The 18193-nt window shown below is 38.0% G+C and overlaps 1 protein-coding gene across 1 annotated transcript in view; it reads right to left on the minus strand.

Annotated features, from left to right (window-relative positions):
- Positions 1–18193, minus strand: part of LOC126278029 (putative leucine-rich repeat-containing protein DDB_G0290503) — a 567177-nt gene that overhangs the window by 266830 nt on the left and 282154 nt on the right. The window contains exon 8 of the mRNA XM_049977802.1: positions 4058–4180. Within this exon, the coding sequence (XP_049833759.1) occupies positions 4058–4180 (123 nt within the window). The remainder of the gene's footprint in view (positions 1–4057; positions 4181–18193) is intronic.

An 18193-nucleotide genomic window follows, 5' to 3' on the forward strand; every position in this document is an offset into this window, starting at 1 on the left:
TTTAAAGAGGTGCCTACAAGTGATTATACTATACACATCACATATTATCACTATTGCAGCCTTCTGTGCAATAAACACCTTTATTTCAATGAAAAATTACCCCATAACTCAATGCCATAAGACATTAATGAATGCTTTTTGATATCAGCTCCAAAATTTGATTTTATTCATAAAGCAAAAGTTGCAGAGCTTGGTGGTCTAAGAATGTCTGTAATATGTCTTCCAGTTAAGAGTTTTTCAATAAAACTACTTAGGAGTTTGCAGTATTCTGCTGCCCCCCAAAAAATTCCCTTGTACAAACTGTAAATTTTTAAAGTTTAATTCCAGTTGCAGCCAAGTAGTAGAGACCAGCTTGGCTGATATGCTGATCAAGTAAGGCTTTGGGCAGTATTGTTGACATTTGAGGAGAAGGCCCAAATGTAGACTAGCAAGGTTTTTACCTAGTAACATTTTTATGTTGATGATTAAATCACTGAAGAAATCTTTGGACGGTACAATAATGTGTACCCTTCAAAGTTATGAAGGATTAAACAATTAAAGAACATTCTTATTAAAAAAAAAATATTTCAAAAACCAACACAAAACTGCCAATTTTTTCTAGGGTCAAAATATGGGCTACCTTTAACATGAAGAAAAAAAATTAATTTTGAAGTGCAAGTTTAATTGCAGTAATCACAAAAACAAACTCCAGTGTCCATCCCAGCTCATTCAGTATGTGCCAAAATATGGCACTGGGTTCACTGAATACAAAATCTCTGTTGGCATCATATGAAAATGGACTGTCACAGAATATGTACAATACATCCATCCCAGAAGGTGTGCAGTCTTAAGAAAGCTCAAAATCACTTTCCTTGTCATCTAGGGTGGGCTCATCATCATTAGATAATTCATCTGACAAAGATAAGTCTACTTCCTTTTTCTTCTGTAGGTGTTTTTTTTTCTCTTTCCTCCTTTATTTGATTTTTGAACTAGAAAAGTTAGCTGTCACTTCCTCTTCAGTGACCTGTCCAAGGAACTTGTGAACTCTTCCTTGTATGGTGATCCTGTAATCAAGTAAGTTCTTTCAGTTTTATGACCTCTATTACTTGTGTTCTTGGTAGGAAAATGTTAAAAGGGCTAACAAGAGCCAAAATTCCTGGTTGTGCATTTGATGAGGAAGGAATAAGCACAGGAAATTCTAAAAGTGTTCATGGCTGAGGCGAGGGTAACCAAGAATTAGTTGGTGAGTCTACCATTGGAGCTTCTGTGTTATCCATTCGTGATAATCCTGGCTGAGGGTCACACGAGGCAAGAGACATTTTGCTGGTGCCAATATGTTAGCAGCATCTAGGAGCACTTCAATAGAGGCTGTTTTAGCACCACATGCAATTCATTCAAGGAACTGTATTACTGATATGTGAAAGTATCTGTTTCCCAGTTTTCATTGTTCTGTCTGTATTTTGTAATGGCTCTTACGGCCATTTTGCAAGAACCACAGTGTGATCCAAATATGGGCTACCATGATGAGTTACCCCATATTTGGAACTGTTTATATTACTATAATTTTAGTTGAAATCTACTCAAGATTTGTTTTTCAGAATGCTACATAACAAACCAAATACCAAGACAAGGGCAAAAAGGTGAGGCCCTCTGAAGATGGCTGAAACCATCACTGCTGTGAGGGCAAACAAAATGGGGATTACAAAGGCCATAAATGTATATGCTGTACCTGACTCTACCTTTGAGACTTCAAGTAAGAAAACAGATCTTACTCCAACTGCTGCTGCCAGTTCTAAGTTAGGTAGGCCTTCTGTTTTAGGACCACATCTGCAAGAAGAGCTTATTTCTTACTTGTTGACTATGGAACAAAAATGTTTTGGTTATACTTTAGCCATTTTGAAATGAATGGAATTTGTTTTAGCAGAGAGCAACAGCATTACTGCACTTTTCACCACTAATGTAGCTATAGGATTTCCACAGATCTTTTTTCTGAATTGCCATTCATCTCACTTATTGATTAGGAAGGCCTGTGGCACTTCTTTCTCAAGATCATTGGCTTTCAACATAGAAAATGATACAGCTTTTTATGAGCAATCAGAAGAGACTTACAACAAAGACCACTACTGCATATATAATGTTGATGAGACAGGTTTGAGTATTGTGCAGAGTTACACCACAAGTAATGGGCAGAAAGGGAATGCGCCAAATTCCAGCCCTTACATCTGCTGGAAGAGGTTAAAAAATGACATTCATAATTTGCATGGTTGTATCAAGACATTTTATTCCTCCTTATGTTGTTTTCCCAGAACTAGTGTGTTGGACCAGTTGGTGAAAGGTACTCTTCCAGAAAGTATTGAATGAGCCCACCATTCTGTTTGGGTAGAAACTCATCTGTTTATTGAGTATTTCAACCACTTCATCACGATGGTTGGGCCAACTGAAGATTTACCACTTACGTTTGTTTTAGATGGACACTATGGCCATGCTCAAAGCACTGAAGTGATTGATAAGGCTCAGATGAACCACATTTGGATCATTTCATTGGAACCCTACTCAATACACAATAACTCTTCCATGGGACCATTTAAGGCCTATTACAGTGAGCTGGCAAGACAGTATGTTAGATGCTCAGAAACCTATTACAGCATATGAAGTAATACATCTGTCCAGGAAAGCTTATCTGCAATTTTAAACTGGTTATATTACAGTAAGCTACCTTCCAAATATTTCCACTGAATATAGTCTTCTAACAGTATTATACGTATTTCCAGTATTATACGTATTTTTTATTAAACCTCGAGCAGGTGCACCTGTGTATAAAGTGCACCAACCAAAAATAAAATGATTTTGCACAGTTTCATTGTTGTTTCATAACTGCAAACCCATACCTATTCCTTCATTATTGCAACAGGTAACACAGCCATAAACTGTGTTGTTGTACACCCAAGAGCAGCAGTAATATAAAATACAAAGCAAGCTGGGCAAGAAAAAATTTACGATCTGCACAAAAAAAAATGCCCTGATTACAAACTAGCAACATAATCCCACATTGAGGCAGTTGTATACAAGATAGTCATTGATAAAATAAGCAGCTGGCTGGGATCTGATGCATCTGCACTGCTTGATGCTTTGAATGTCTCTGCATTACTGTCTCTGTAAGATCTGTCCTTGGCAACAGAGTTTTTAGTGTAAATTTCTTTCATTATTGTTTAACAAAACAGTAGTTTAGCTTATATTAAATAAGTTTATTTTCTCATTGTTTAAGTAAACTAAGATTAAGCTGTGATTTTCATTATACATGTCTTACATTGGCATCATAAGGAAAGCTATTCTATATATGTGTAAAGTGCACCATCATATTATGAAAAACAGTGTGACTGCTCAAGGATTCATAAGAAAAGGGATAATTAACTATTTTTCTTATCTATTGGTAGATTACCAACTATAAATTGCTTTCACCTCTATATGGAGATGAGGATCACTATCAAAATAAAGTCTACCGGCTCACTGATTTATTTTGCTAAAACTTTAAACGTCTTTTAATTGTATGTAATGAGACAATGATATGTGATACATAGTTGATACATGAAACAGACAGAATCAACTGCACGCACACACATATACTCTGATCAAGTTACCCAAGTTTGAACAATTATGGGGTCTATGTGAAAATATCCATAACACACAAACAAATGATTAGCTGAATGTCTAGAGAGGTTAACTGTACTAGAGGGCTAACCTAATGCTGCTAATAAAATGTCTACAGCAATATGATGGAACAACCATACACAATATTGATGGTACAGCATGGCAGGTTACTCCACTCGTAACTCACAATTTCAAACTAAAACCCAACTGACTGATAAGTATCAATGTTAGTCATATCTGCCATGTGAAAATTAACAAAGATATAGATATTCTTGTTCAGATACTCATATATCTAAGCTTAAATATAGAGTAAGTTACAGTATATAAAAACATTTTAATCATTGCTGCACTCTGTTGCTACATTTTGTAAGCTAAACACAACATGTCAGTGAACAATGAATGAGATGCCATTATCAAACAAATATCTTACTTTCTGTAGTCTCTCATTATCATGCTTCTGTTTCTGGTTTTCTTCTAAGAGAGCCTGATTTTCCTCGGCTGACTTATCAGCAGACTTTAGTTTGTCCAGCTCTTCTTTCAGTGAATCCAGTTCCTGTAAACAAAAGCTTTCTGTACTATCATTGGAATATTTTCACTCTAGATAGTCTTCCCACTATATGGTAAGAACATATTATGTTATTAATGAGAAAAGAGAATGATTTATAATTTTTCTTATCTATTCAGACATTGCTAACTATAAATTGCTCACCCCTCTTCCTAGAGGTGAAGATCAATATTAAAATTATATTCTCTGATTCCAAAAGATAGTATAGGTGAAAATGTGTCATGGTAAAACTGCAAATATGTCTTAACATGCACAACAGTATGATTAAGAACTCTGTTAACAATACTGAAAAATTATCAGAAATGTGATGCACAATTGTTATGTGAACTATATAAAAGTTTGGAGTAGGTATTAAAATCCATGGAGAAGAAATAAAACCTTTGAGGTTCGCTGATGACATTGTAATTCTGTCAGAAACAGCAAAGGACTTCGTAGAGCAGTTGAACGGAATGGACAGTGTCTTGAAAGGAGGGTATAAGATGAACATAAACAAAAGCAAAACAAGGATAATGGAATGTAGTTGAATTAAGTCGGGTGATGCTGAGGGAAGTAGATTAGGAAATTAGACGCTTAAAGTAGTAAAGCAGTTTTGCTATTTAGGGAGCAAAATAACTGATGTTGGTCAAAGTAGAGAGGATATAAAATGTAGACTGACAATGGCAAGGAAAGCGTTTCTGAAGAAGAGAATTTTGTTGACATCAAGTATTTAAGTGTGAGGAAGTCATTTCTGAAAGTATTTGCATGGAGTGTAGCCATGTATGGAAGTGAAACATGGATGATAAATAGTTTGGACAAGAAGAGAATAGAAGCTTTCAAAATGTGGTGCTACAGAAGAATGCTGAAGATTAGATGGGTAGATCACATAACTAATGAGGAGGTATTGAATAGAACTGGGGAGAAGAGAAATTTGTGGCACAACTTGACTAGAAGAAGGGATTGGTTGGTAGGACATATTCTGAGGCATTTAGGGATCACCAATTTAGTACTGGAGGGCAGCGTGTTGGGTAAAAATCATAGAGGGAGACCAAGAGATGAGTACACCAAGCAGATTCAGAAGGATGTAGGCTGCAGTAGGTACTGGGAGATGAAGAAGCTTGCACAGGATAGAGCAGCATGGAGAGCTGCATCAAACCAGTCTCAGGACTGAAGACCACAACAACAACAACAACAACAATAAAATACCTGGAGGCACACGCAAATATTCTGAATAAGTTATTCAAATTTGAACAAGTACTGGGAGATTGAAGGTGAGAATGCAGGCAATGGGGACAGATGAAAATGTGTGCCCCGACCGTGACTCGAACCCGGGATCTCTTGCTTACATGGCAGACGCTCTTGGACATGTCCAAGAGAACAGATACCATCTTAGCATATATATAGATTAGAGTTTAACTTCCCATCAACATTAAGATCAGTAGAGATGGGGCGCACTCTCAGAGTGCTTTTAAGGATGGGGAAGGTAACTGACCATGCCTTTTCAAACAAACCATCCTAACATTTGCCTACACTGATCATGGTAAAATATGTGGAACATAAATCTGTATGGCCAGACACAGATTTGAACAATGATTCTCCTGAATGCAAGTCCAGCATGTTAACCATGGAGTTTATATGTAGCTTTGTGCTTATTGTCATTGACTATTGTTATTAAAACAAGAACAGTTGAAAAAAGTACTCTTGTGGTCTCTTGACACAACCTTGTTAGAGGCAAGACTCATTTTTATGATTCATGTTAAGAAAGGTCATGGTATCGAAGCCAACTTTCTTTTAACTGTAACTCTATTTGTTTCTAATGTCTGACTGTACAAGTGACTTGCAGGAAGTTACATATTCATGTGGAAAGTAAGATTTTTATTGTGTATGGAGGTCAAATGCATCGTTCGTTGATGAAAAGTAACGTTTGTATGCCTACTTAATTCATAAGTAGAAAGAGTCTAAGAATTCCTGAACTTAGCATTATTAAACAGAGAGGAAGTCAAAAGGGTTTCCAGCAGCTGGCTATTCAGTAAAGAAGAGTGACTGCAAATTCCAAGTAAATCACCTCGTTAAGAAGTGGAAGGTGGTTTGGGGGAATAAGCCGATATAACCCAGATCCACACTCACACTTTAAGTTGTCAGAAAGTTAGAATATTACCTTCAATTGCTACCACAGGTCCCATGAAAGATTACTACCGCACGTCCCATGAAAGACCAGGTGAATGTACCCCATAGCATAATACTTCTCCTACCAGCCAGAACCCAGGCATGATGCACATATTGAGCAGTTGTTCACCTAGATGCTCACCGCTATTGAATTTATGATGTCATTAGATGAACATGGGAATATGTAGGGGTGGTCAGCTGCAGAACCCCATATTCAATAATGTTTTGGGCCATTAGTATACAAAAAATTAAAAACAAATACAATTATTTTAAACAGGTTTCCCAAATCTACAAAACTGTTGAGTGATTGAGAGGGATCTACAGCTTGCAAGGGGACACCATCCTCTAGCATTACTTTTCCTCAACAGAAGTAGTTGATACCTGAAATATTTCTGTCTTTTTTAAAGAGGTCAGTATTGTCTCAGATGTTTTTCTAAAAAAAATGGCATATGATTTTGTACATGATGTATTATAATTAAAGTTAAAATCTGTAAAAATAATATACTTAATTTTCTTTATCATTATCAATATTTAATAGCTCTTAATGTACAGTTAATTTCATTTATTTATTAATTTATTTATTTTAAAAATATTTGAAATTACAAAATATATGTCACACTTAAAATTTATGTTATTAATTACATATTTTAGTACTGTTTATTATGTTTGTTTCTGGACTCCTTTATAAAATAATAACATAAATTAAATAAATTAATAGAAATTCATTTGTCAAGAAAATTTGCAAACCCTTTGGAATACTGTTATTACTGCAGAGTGAAGTGATAGTGAGTATGTCTCTGATGTGATTGGACATATTTTTATATTTTGGAATAAGAATTCAATTTTGGCTTTGTTAATGTGAAAATTCAGAAGACTGTGATTTAGAAAAATGTGAGAGAATAAAATTTTCATTAAAACAAAAAATAAAGTGCAGGCAATTCATCAGAATTCATCACATCAACTGGAACCACGAGCTCCCAAAATATGAAAATTTCAGCTTCAAGAATCAGCCCCTAGACATGAAGAACTGGAGCTAACTGCACGAAAAGAAGATAAGTAAAAAGTTTATTGTAAATCTTACATTAAAAGAGTCAGTGACAGTCAACAAATGATGTGAGGGAGGGGTAGATTACAAGTGGGGACTCGGCAGAGATCAATTGAGTAACAATGAAGTTTTGTCTGTTACATAAAAAGGGAGAGTGATTTGTGTAATTGGCAGTTTATGTATGAATGGATTTCCAATCAAATGAATAAAGAAGTCTGAAGGATGCCTAACAAAGTAAACTACAACAACAGTAATGACGTACTGCCAACAATGACAGACCAGATTGAATGAAAGAGGACTTTACAACAACCAGACACATCAAAAAGGAAAGATAATTACAAACTATAAGTGAAATTAAATTCTTTGTGGACTCCTGTGCTTGTTAACAAAATAAATAGAGGGTAGGAGAGAGGTAGAAGTGAAAGCTGTAGAATCCAGGCATTTTCAATGGAGAGAGGTCTTCCAAAATAAAAGTGATTTCAGGTGTGCCACAGGGGAGTGCCGTAGGACTGTTGCTGTTCACAGTATATATAAATTATCGTTTGGACAACATCAGAAGTTCACTGAGGCTTTTTCGGGTGATGCTGTAGTATATCGAGAGGCTGTAACAATGGAAAATTGTACTGAAATGCAGAAGTATCTGCAATGAATTGATGCATGGTGCAGGGAATGGCTATTGAATCTCAATGAAGACAAGTGTAATGTGCTGCAAATACATAGAAAGAAAGATCCTTTATCATTTAGCTACAATATAGCAGGTCAGCAACTGGAAGCAGTTAATTCCATAAATTATCTGGGAGTAGGCATTAGGAGTGATTCAAAATGGAATGACCATATAAAATTAATCGTTGATAAAGCAGATGCCAGACTGAGATTCATTGGAAGAATCCTAAGGAAATGCAGTCCGAAAACAAAGGAGGTAGGTTACAGTTCACTTGTTTGCCCACTGCATGAATACTGCTCACCAGTGTGAGATCCGTACAAGATAGGGTTGATAGAAGAGATAGAGAAGATCCAACGGAGAACACCGCACTTCAGTACAGGGTCATTTAGTAATTGTGAAAGCATTACAAAGGTGATAGATAACTTCTAGTGGAAGACTCTGCAAGAGAGATGCTCAGTAGCTCAGTACGGGCATTTGTTGAAGTTTCGAGAACATACCTTCACCGAGGAGTCAAGCAGTCTACTGCTCCCTCCTACATATATCAATGAACAATAAGAGACTGGAATAGAAGACCAATAGAGGTACTCAAGGTACCCTCTGCCACACACCGTCAGGTGGCTTGAAGAGTATGGATGTAGATGTAGATGTTGACATATCTGAGCCAAGTGAAATCATAGACAGTAAAGAAACAGTAAAAATTGATATGTTGCAGTTATTTTGGCAAAACCAGAGAAAATGAAGGCAGATAACAATAGCAAATTTAGTGGAGTTAATGATCAGTTAAAAAATGGGTTGTCAGGGTGGTTAAAAACTGTGTCTGAGAAGGTTGATGTTTTAGAAAATAAATTTACTGTTTTGGAAATGAGTCGACTGTTGAATCAGAAAGACAATCAAAGAATGTTAATGACATCAGTGTTGCACAGAAGACTGTAGCAGAAAAAATGGAACAAAACAGCACCAGTTTGGATCAAGCAATTTTAAATTTTGAAAACAATATGCAAACTTATGTCACTGTGTTAAATCAAAAAATTTCAGTGTTTCAAGAAATTCAAGTGAGCTAAAGTCTAAGTGCAAACAATGGTACTGCAGGATCCAAAAGTTTTTCATCAGACAATTTACATCCAGTCGATTTGCTATATCACTGTAGAGATAGTTTTGTGTCAGGCATGAATGACAATAAAAAAATTAATTTTTTTAAAACATGTCTGGAAGGTGAAGTTCTGTTATGGGTAAATTCAATTTTGAGTCAGTGGGAAACATGTCAAAGTATCGAAAATGTTTTTTAAATAAATTTTGGTTGGATACTGAACAGGGGAGAATGAAAAATGAATTTCTGAATGGTCCTAATTGTAGGTTAAATGGCTCTGAGCACTATGGGACTTAACTTATGATGTCATCAGTCCCCTAGAACTTAGAACTACTTAAACCTAATTAACCTAAGGACATCACACACATCCAAGTCCGAGGCAAGATTCGAACCTGCGACCGTAGCGATTGCACGGTTCCAGACTGTAGCGCCTAGATTCGCTTGACCAGTCCGGCTGGCCCTAATTGTAGGAATAGGGATGGTACTTTCAAAGACTTTTGTAAGAACCAACTTAAAAAATTAACATACATTGACAAACCATTTGTTGAAATGACCTTCACTGATGCACTTAAAAGGATATACAGATAGGTTGCAGTGGGATTTAATAACAGACCCAATGATTACCTTGCGCAGTTTTTATGATAAATTGACAGGCTGGATAGGGCAGTAGAAAGAAGTATGTATCATAATAATTGGAATGATAGAAATCACATTGGGAATAATTAGAGTAACAGAGATAATGGTAACTTCCATCAGGATCAAAATGTTAAAAGAAGCAAACATTTTGAACATCAAGAGGATAGGAATAAATGGGATAAAAATGGGCATTTTAACAGAAGAAACAATCATAGAAGTAATTACTTGGGAAACAGAAACAGCAATTTGCCTCAATGAAGGTCCACAGTTTTGGGGTGGGGAAACACAATAAGCGCAGAACCTCCAAGCTATAGTTGTAGTTAGACAATAATAGCCATGTTAATGATATGGCACATGTTTCTGACATTGAACAGAAGTAATATCAGATTTCCCATTTATGTTTCAATCAAAAGTTTTGGGATCCTATGTTTAATTATGGTGATAAAGGTATCAATCACAAACCATAATGTGAGAGTAGTGAGAATTTTGATGTAGTATGTAGTAATGAATTCTTCTCTTTGTCAGAAAACAGTGTTATTGATGTTTGTAAATCAAATGAGGACTCTCTTGGATCTGAAATATGTGATATTTTTGATGAAGATGTGAAATAACTGTATTTGATAAGTCTGAGACTGGTAGCTTATTGCAAGTGAATGTAGGTGAGGTAAGTGACTTTGATGGAGATGAAACTTTTGTTGTTAGCTATGTTGATGGGATAATTTTCAAGGAATATGGTGATTATGAGTATCAGTTATTTGTAGAGTTTAAGAATAACTAAGTTTCAGAGTTATTTGTGAGTGATGTTGATAATAGAAGTAAGATAAGTGAGGTATATGATGATGTAACTGAGAGTCATGGAATACCAGTCCAGTCAAAACAGTTTTTCATAACTTTCATGCATAGTAATGATCCAGACAGGAAAGTTTAGTTATCTGTAAGCCTAGAGAATAAAAGTGAAAACTTTTTGAAGTTTGTTTGGGACCAGATTGGCGATAACATGGATAAATGTACATTCTGGAAGACATTATCTCTAGTTAGTCAGAATTTGTATTCAAATTGGTGCAATGAAGTGAAAGAAGATCTTAGTAGGAATGTAATTTTGACAGTAATATATTTTGTCTTTCCTCTGTAATAAGTGATGTTAGCTGTCCCATGGTAACCATTCATCGTGTTCAATCTTTACCTGACAACGTGAGTAACCAGAGTAATGCTGTATATGAGTAACATTGATAAAACCCCATAAAGATGAGTGTGGATGTAGCATTTGATGAAATTGAAAGCAATCTTTTGCATGAAGAGTCTGACAACAGAGAAGATGACTCAGATTTTGGATATCTTTACAATGAAATTAATATTGATCAGTGAGGCATTAACTGGTTTGTAAAAGTAGCCTGATTTGTGGTATATCTGAACAATTTAGTGACAAGATCCACTATAGTCAGAATTTTGTCAACAAGTTCATTGTATATGTAAAGATAAGGGGAGCTGCTGGTAAACAAAGCAAATTCTTAAAATCTCAATTACTGTTAACTTTTAATATAGAAGACTAAACCTTTGAACATGGATGCATAATGATTCTTAGTCTGTAAGAAAATATGCACTATATTTGCAGTTTCATATGAGTATATGATGGTGTTTTGTTTATCTTGAATATAGTCCATAAGGCGATGTGATTTCTAAAGTTGTGTCTTATCTATGATTCAATTTAAATGTATGATACACTATGTTTGCGGTGTCATAATACAACTATTAAATTATGTTTTGTAATAGATTTGTGCTTTATCACCTTACTAGTTCATTTTTTTTTAAATTGCATTTAGCTCTGTTTATTAAAGTTTCATATGTGAACTCTTTTTAATCCCATCTCACATAAATCCTACATAACAATATCATGAGAAGGAAAGTTGCCACTTACCATGTAGTGGAGGCACTGAGTCAGGGATAGGCACAACAACAAGATTCTCACAATTAAAACTTTCAGACACTGGCCTTCATCACAACATACACATTAACGGACACACATGCAAATGCAACTCACACACACACGACTGCAGTCTCAGGCAACTGAAACCACACTGCAAGCAGCAGCATCAATGCATGAAAGGAGCGTCGACTGCATGATGGTAAGGAGGAAAGTGGGGAGAGGGGAGAAGAATACTACAGTGGGGCTGGTGGAGGGCGCAAGAAAGGAGGGGGGAGGGGGGAAATAGTGGAAAAGGAGATAAATAAAAAGACTGGGTGTGGTGGTGGGATGACAGCTGTGTAGTACTGGAGTGGGAAAAGGGAAGGTGTTGGATCTGTGACGACAATGACTAACCAAGGGAAAAGGTAAACAATAGGAGGATTAGGGGAACATAGGATGTATTGCAGGGAGATTTCCCACCTGCACAATTCAGAAAAGCTGGTATTGGTGGGAAGGATCTATTTCACACAGTCTGTGAAGCAGTCATTGAAATGGAAGATATCATCTTTGGCAGCATGTTTAGCAACAGGGTGGTCCACTTGATTTTGGACACAGTTTGTTGGTTGCCATTCATGCAGACAGATAGCTTGTTGGTTGCCACACCTACATAGATTCCAGCAGAGTGGTTGCAGCTTAGCTTGTAGAACACATGGCTGATTTCGCAGGTAGCCCTGTCTTTGACGGTATAGGTGATGTTAGTGACCAGACTGGAGTAGGTGGTGGTGGGAGGATGTATGGGACAGGTCTTGAATATAGGTCTATTATGGGGTTGTAAGCCATGAGGTAAGGGAATGAGAACAGAGGTTGCTTAAGGATGGACAAGTATGTAGTGAATGATTGTGGGCACGATATTTCTCATTTCAGGGCATAACAAGAGGTAATCAAAACCCTGGAAGAGAATTTAATTCAGCTGCTCCAGTCCTGGGTGGTACCGAGTTATGAGGGGTATGCTCCTCTGTGGCTGGACGGTGGGACTTAGGGAGTTGTGGGAGACAGGAGAAACCTCCAGAACTCCCTCCCACCACCTCACAGATCCAGATCCTAAAGATATCTGCAACACCATCATGAAACTTTCCTCCAGAAGCCTTAGCCTCACAGAAATATCAGTCCTTTCCAAAGGCTTCACCTTTTGTCCCACTCCCAAATTTAATCATGCAGTCCTTACATTAGAAACACTTCTTCGCCACCAACTGTACCAATCAGCCTTAATCAATCAGCCTAACTCAGTTCACTCCTCCATCCAACCATGATCCACCCCCACTGCCTCCAAACCACCTCCTGTTAACATTTGAGAATTTCTTATCCTCAAACCTTGCCTCACCATCCTTCCATCCTTCACCAAATCCCTCAACATGCAGACTAACTTTACATCCACAGTAAGAACCACAGTCCACCATCTAAAAACTGATTCTGATGACCTTACAATTTTATCTGCAGACAAAGGCTTCACCTCTGTTGTTTTGAAATGCAAGGATTACCTGGCAGAAGGACTCTGCCAGCTGTCAGATATTTCCACCTACAAACCTTGCCACAATCACCCCTTTCCAGTAATCCATCAGGATTTATCAGTCATTACTCATATCCTATTTGTAGACTTAGAGAAAGCTTTTGACAATGTTGAGTGAAATACTCTCTTTCAAATTCTGAAGGTGGCAGGGGTATAACACAGCGAGAAAAAGGCTATTTACAATTTGTATAGAAACCAGATGGCAGTTATAAGAGTCAAGGGGCATGAAAGGGAAGCAGTGGTTGGGAAGGGAGTGAGACAGGGTTGTAGCCTCTCCCTGATGCTGTTCAATCTGTATGTTGAGCAAACAGTAAAGGAAACAAAAGATAAAGTCAGAGTAGGTATTAAAATCCATGGACGAGAAATAAAAACTTTGAGGTTTGCCGATGACATTGAAAATCTGTCAGAGACAGAAAAGGACTTGGAAGAGGAGGTGAACAGAATGGACAGTGTCCTGAAAGGAGGGTATGAGATGAACATCAACAAAAGCAAAATGAGGATAATGGAAAGTAGTCAAATTATATTGGGTGATGCTGAGGGAATTAGAATAGGAAATGAGACACTTAAAGTAGTAAAGGAGTTTTGCTATTTGCGAACCAAAATAACTGATGATGGTCAAAGTAGAGAGGATATAAAATGTAGACTGGCAATGGCAAGGAAAGCGTTTCTAAAGAAGAGAATTTTGTTAACATCGAGTATTGATTTAAGTATAAGGAAGTCGTTTCGAAGTATTTGTGTGGAGTGTAGCCATGTATGGAAGTGAAACATTGATGATAAATAGTTTGGGCAAGAAGAGAATAGAAGCTTTCAAAATGCAGTGCTACAGAAGAATGCTGAACATTAGGTGGGTAGATCATATAGCTAATGAGGAGGTATTGAATAGAATTGGGGAGAAGAGGAGTTGGTTTTTTTTTTTTTTTTTTTTTTTTTTTTTTTTTTGTGGTTTTAGGGCGCACAACTACAATGGTCATTAGCGCCCTGACTAAGTTAGGAATGCACTGCAAGGCACAAGGTTAAAACAGCAACTAAAAGGGACAACACTATAAAAGACGTATTAACAGGCATAGGATTAAAAAAACAACAGCATAATCAAACGTCCTTAGACAGGTGTGTCAAGTTTGTGGCACAACTTGACAAGAAGAAGGGACATGTCCTGAGGCATCAAGGCATCAGAAATTTAGCATTGGAGGGCAGCGTGGAGGGTAAAAATCATAGAGGGAGACCAAGAGATGAATACACTAAGCAGACTCAAAAGGATGCTGGTTGCAGTAAGTACTGGGAGATGAAGAAGCTTGTGCAGGATAGAGTAGCATAGAGAGCTGCATCAAGCCAGTCTCAAGATTGAAGACCACAACAACAACAGCAACAACTAAAATCCTTAAGCCTATCCCAGAACCTCTCCCCAGACTCCATCTCTCTACTCACCCCTACTGCTCCCTGCACTCGTGCCTTCTACATGCCTTCTAAAGTCTGAAAACTTGCCCATTGTGGCTCGATACTGTGCCCCCACGAAAGAATCTCTACTCTTGTAGATCAACACCTACTACCTATTACCCGGATCTACCCTCCTATATAAAATATCCCAACCATTTCCTCCACCAACTCTCCACAGTTCCTGGACTATTACCACATGGTGCCCTGCTTGTAACTATTGATGCCACCTCCCTGTACACTAACATTCCTAACACCGATGGCCTTACTAATATTGAACACTACCATTCCCAACAGCCGATGGATACCAAGCCAACAACCTCCTTCCTAGTTACCATGACCAACTATGTCCTCACCCAAAATTACGACAAACAAACAAACAGAACTGGGTTACTGCTATGGGCACCCACATGGCACCATGCTATTGCAACCTATTCATGAGCCATCTAGAGCAATCCTTTCTAAAAACCCAGAATCCTAAACCCCTCACCTGGTTCGGATTCATTGATGACACCTTCACTATCTGGATTGAGGGTGACACATTCTTCCAGTACCTCAACAACTTCTCCCCCAATTTGTTTCACCTGGCCCTACTCAACCCAACAAGCTACCTTCCTAAATGTTGACCTCCACCTCAGAGATCACTACATCAGTACCTCCATCCATATCAAACCTACTAACCACCAGCAATACCTCCAGTTCAAAAGTTGCCATCCATTCCATACTAAGAAGTCCCTTCCAAACAGCCTGGTCACCCATTGTCATTGCATCTGCAGTGACAAGCAGTCCCTCTCAAAATATATCCAGGGTGTCACTGATGCATTCACTGACAACAATTATCCTCCAAACCTTCTACAAAAACAAATCTCCCATGCCTTATCTTTCCAGTCTCCCACCACCTCCCTAAGTCCCACCATCCAGCCACAGAGGAGCATACCCCTCATAACTCAGTACCACCCAGGACTGGAGCAACTGAATTAAATTCCATTCCAGGATTTCGGTTAGCTCTTGTTACGACCTGAAATGAGAAATGTCCTGCCCATGATCATTCACAATATACTTGTCCATCCTTACACAACCTCTGTTCTCAATCCCTTACCTCATGGCTTACAGCCCCATAATAGACCTATATGCAAGATCTGTCCCATACATCCTACCACCACCACTTACTCCAATCTGGTCACTAACATCACCTATCCCATCAAAGACAGGGCTACCTGTGAAACCACCCATTGGGTCTTCAAGCTAAGCTTCAACAACTCTGCTGCATTCTATGTAGGTATGACAATCAACAAGATGTCTGCCTGCATGAATGGCCAGCAAAAATTGTGGCCAAGAAACAAGTGGACCAGGCTGTTGCTAAACATGCTGACAAAGATGATATCCTTCATTTCAATGACTGCTTCACAGCCTGTGCAATTTGGATCCTTCCCACCAACACCAGCTTTTCTGAATTGCGCAGGTGGGAAGCTTCCCTGCAATACATCCTATGTTCCTGTAACCCTCCTGGCCTTTAACCTTCATTAGCTACTGTCTTCATACATCCAGCCCCTTCCCTGCTCCCATTCTAGTACTACACAGCCATCATTCCACCACCACACCCAGTCTTTTTATTTATCTCCTTTTCCGCTATTCCCCCCCCCCCCCCCCCCCATTCCCTCCCACACCTCACCTCTTCCATGCTCACCATCTCTGCTGCAGCACTTCACTGTCCGCCAATACTATCCCTCCCCCACCCCACCTCAGTCTCCTCATTACTCTCACCAATTCGCCACTCCCATCATGTGTGGTTGGTGCTGTTTGGAGTGTGGCTTAAGTTGCCTGAGACTGAAGTCACGTGTGTGAGTTCCGTTTGCAGGAGTGTGTGTGTTTGCTTATTTGTGTCTACTGTTGATAAGGGCTAGTGGCCAAAAGATTTAATTGTGAGAGTAATTTTGTTGTGTCTATCTGCAACTCAGCATATCCACTTTATGGTGAGTGGCAACTTTCCGTCTAATAATATTGTTACATTCCATGCTGGATTTTCCATTGTTTGTAAATCCTATACACTTGCTTTTGGAATATAAGTAGGGAGAGCTTATGCTGTGTGATGTGAGAAAGGTACTGAACAACGTATATAGTACACAAAACAATGTTTCAGGATCTGATGTGAATGCTAGACATGAGGTTACCTATCTGTTGGAGCATGTGATGAGAAATCTAGGGAGGAAACTGAAAGATGTGGATGGATCCACTCTCCCCACTGCTGTATGGTTGTACCCTGCTAGTCCAGTTGGCTTACAAGAGATCATTGGTGCTCAAGCACCTGTCACCTACATCAGTGTTGTGACTGAGACTTGTAAATTGTTACCCAAGAGATCATCCTTTATGAACAATTCATGGAACTATTTTCTTAGAAAAACAGTTACTGGCATGGACATTGTTAATCCACATAAACATATGTTTTTTCAGGTAAGGTGATTGACTTCCCAATACATTACCTAACTTAAAAACAGTATGTATTTTAATGAATCTTCTAGGCTGCTACATATGAAGGTGTTGGTAAGGAGGAGAGTGTGGAGAGGGGGAGAAGGATACTACAGTGGGGATTGTAGAGGGCACGGGAAAGGTGGGGGGAGGGTGGAAATAGTGTAAAAGGAGATAATTAAAAAGAGTTCTGTATGCTGACTTTACTGTTTGGATCTTACTTTCATTCTTATAATTTAGTTTTGTGCACTGTCTTCTGTCATGGAGATAAGAACTTAATAATTTTAGAGCTACTCCTCTTATCCCGTAATTTTCTAACTAGGATAACAGTACTGCATGATTCACAGAATCAAATGCTTTAGACAGATCTAGGAAAGTCCCTATAAATTTGTTTCCTTCATCCGACCTGTTCAGTATTCATGGAAAAAAGTTGCTAATGCTGTTATTGTAGATCGTCCTTTTCGAAACACACATTATGTTTTATTTAATAGTTTGTATTTACAGAAGAAGGATTCCATTTGATCTAGAATTATTCTTTGAAGCAGCTTGCCAAGTGTTGAAGTCCAAGAGATTGGCTGGTAGTTATTTGTCTCTGTGATATCCCCCTTTTTATACACTGGTTGTATCTCAGTGATTTTTAAAAGCTCTGGAAAGATCCCCTGGCCAATTGAACTGTTTATTACATGTGTTATTGGTTTTATTAACTCATTTTTGCATTCTTTAAGTAGTGTGGACAATATGTCATCCCAGCCACTAGATGATTTTCCTTTGAGTTTTGAGATTATATTCATGATCTCAAACTCTGTTACACTCCCTAGAAAAAATGAATTACTTATTTTAACTGTGTTTATTTTCAGGGCTGATTCATCTTTTTCTTCTCTGCATACCTTACTAAAATGTTTAATGAAGGCCTCACATGCAGACTTTGTTTTACTCAACAGTGTTCCATTTTCTTCTAATGCAATGTTGCTGCAGCCTAGTTTTTCTCTATGTTCACATTCTTTGTTTACAACATGCCAGGCTGTTTTGCTAATGTTACTACTTTTTCTTATGTGTTCAG

The sequence above is a fragment of the Schistocerca gregaria genome, chromosome 1 (genome assembly GCF_023897955.1).
Source record: "Schistocerca gregaria isolate iqSchGreg1 chromosome 1, iqSchGreg1.2, whole genome shotgun sequence".
NCBI classification, from domain to species: domain Eukaryota; kingdom Metazoa; phylum Arthropoda; class Insecta; order Orthoptera; family Acrididae; genus Schistocerca; species Schistocerca gregaria.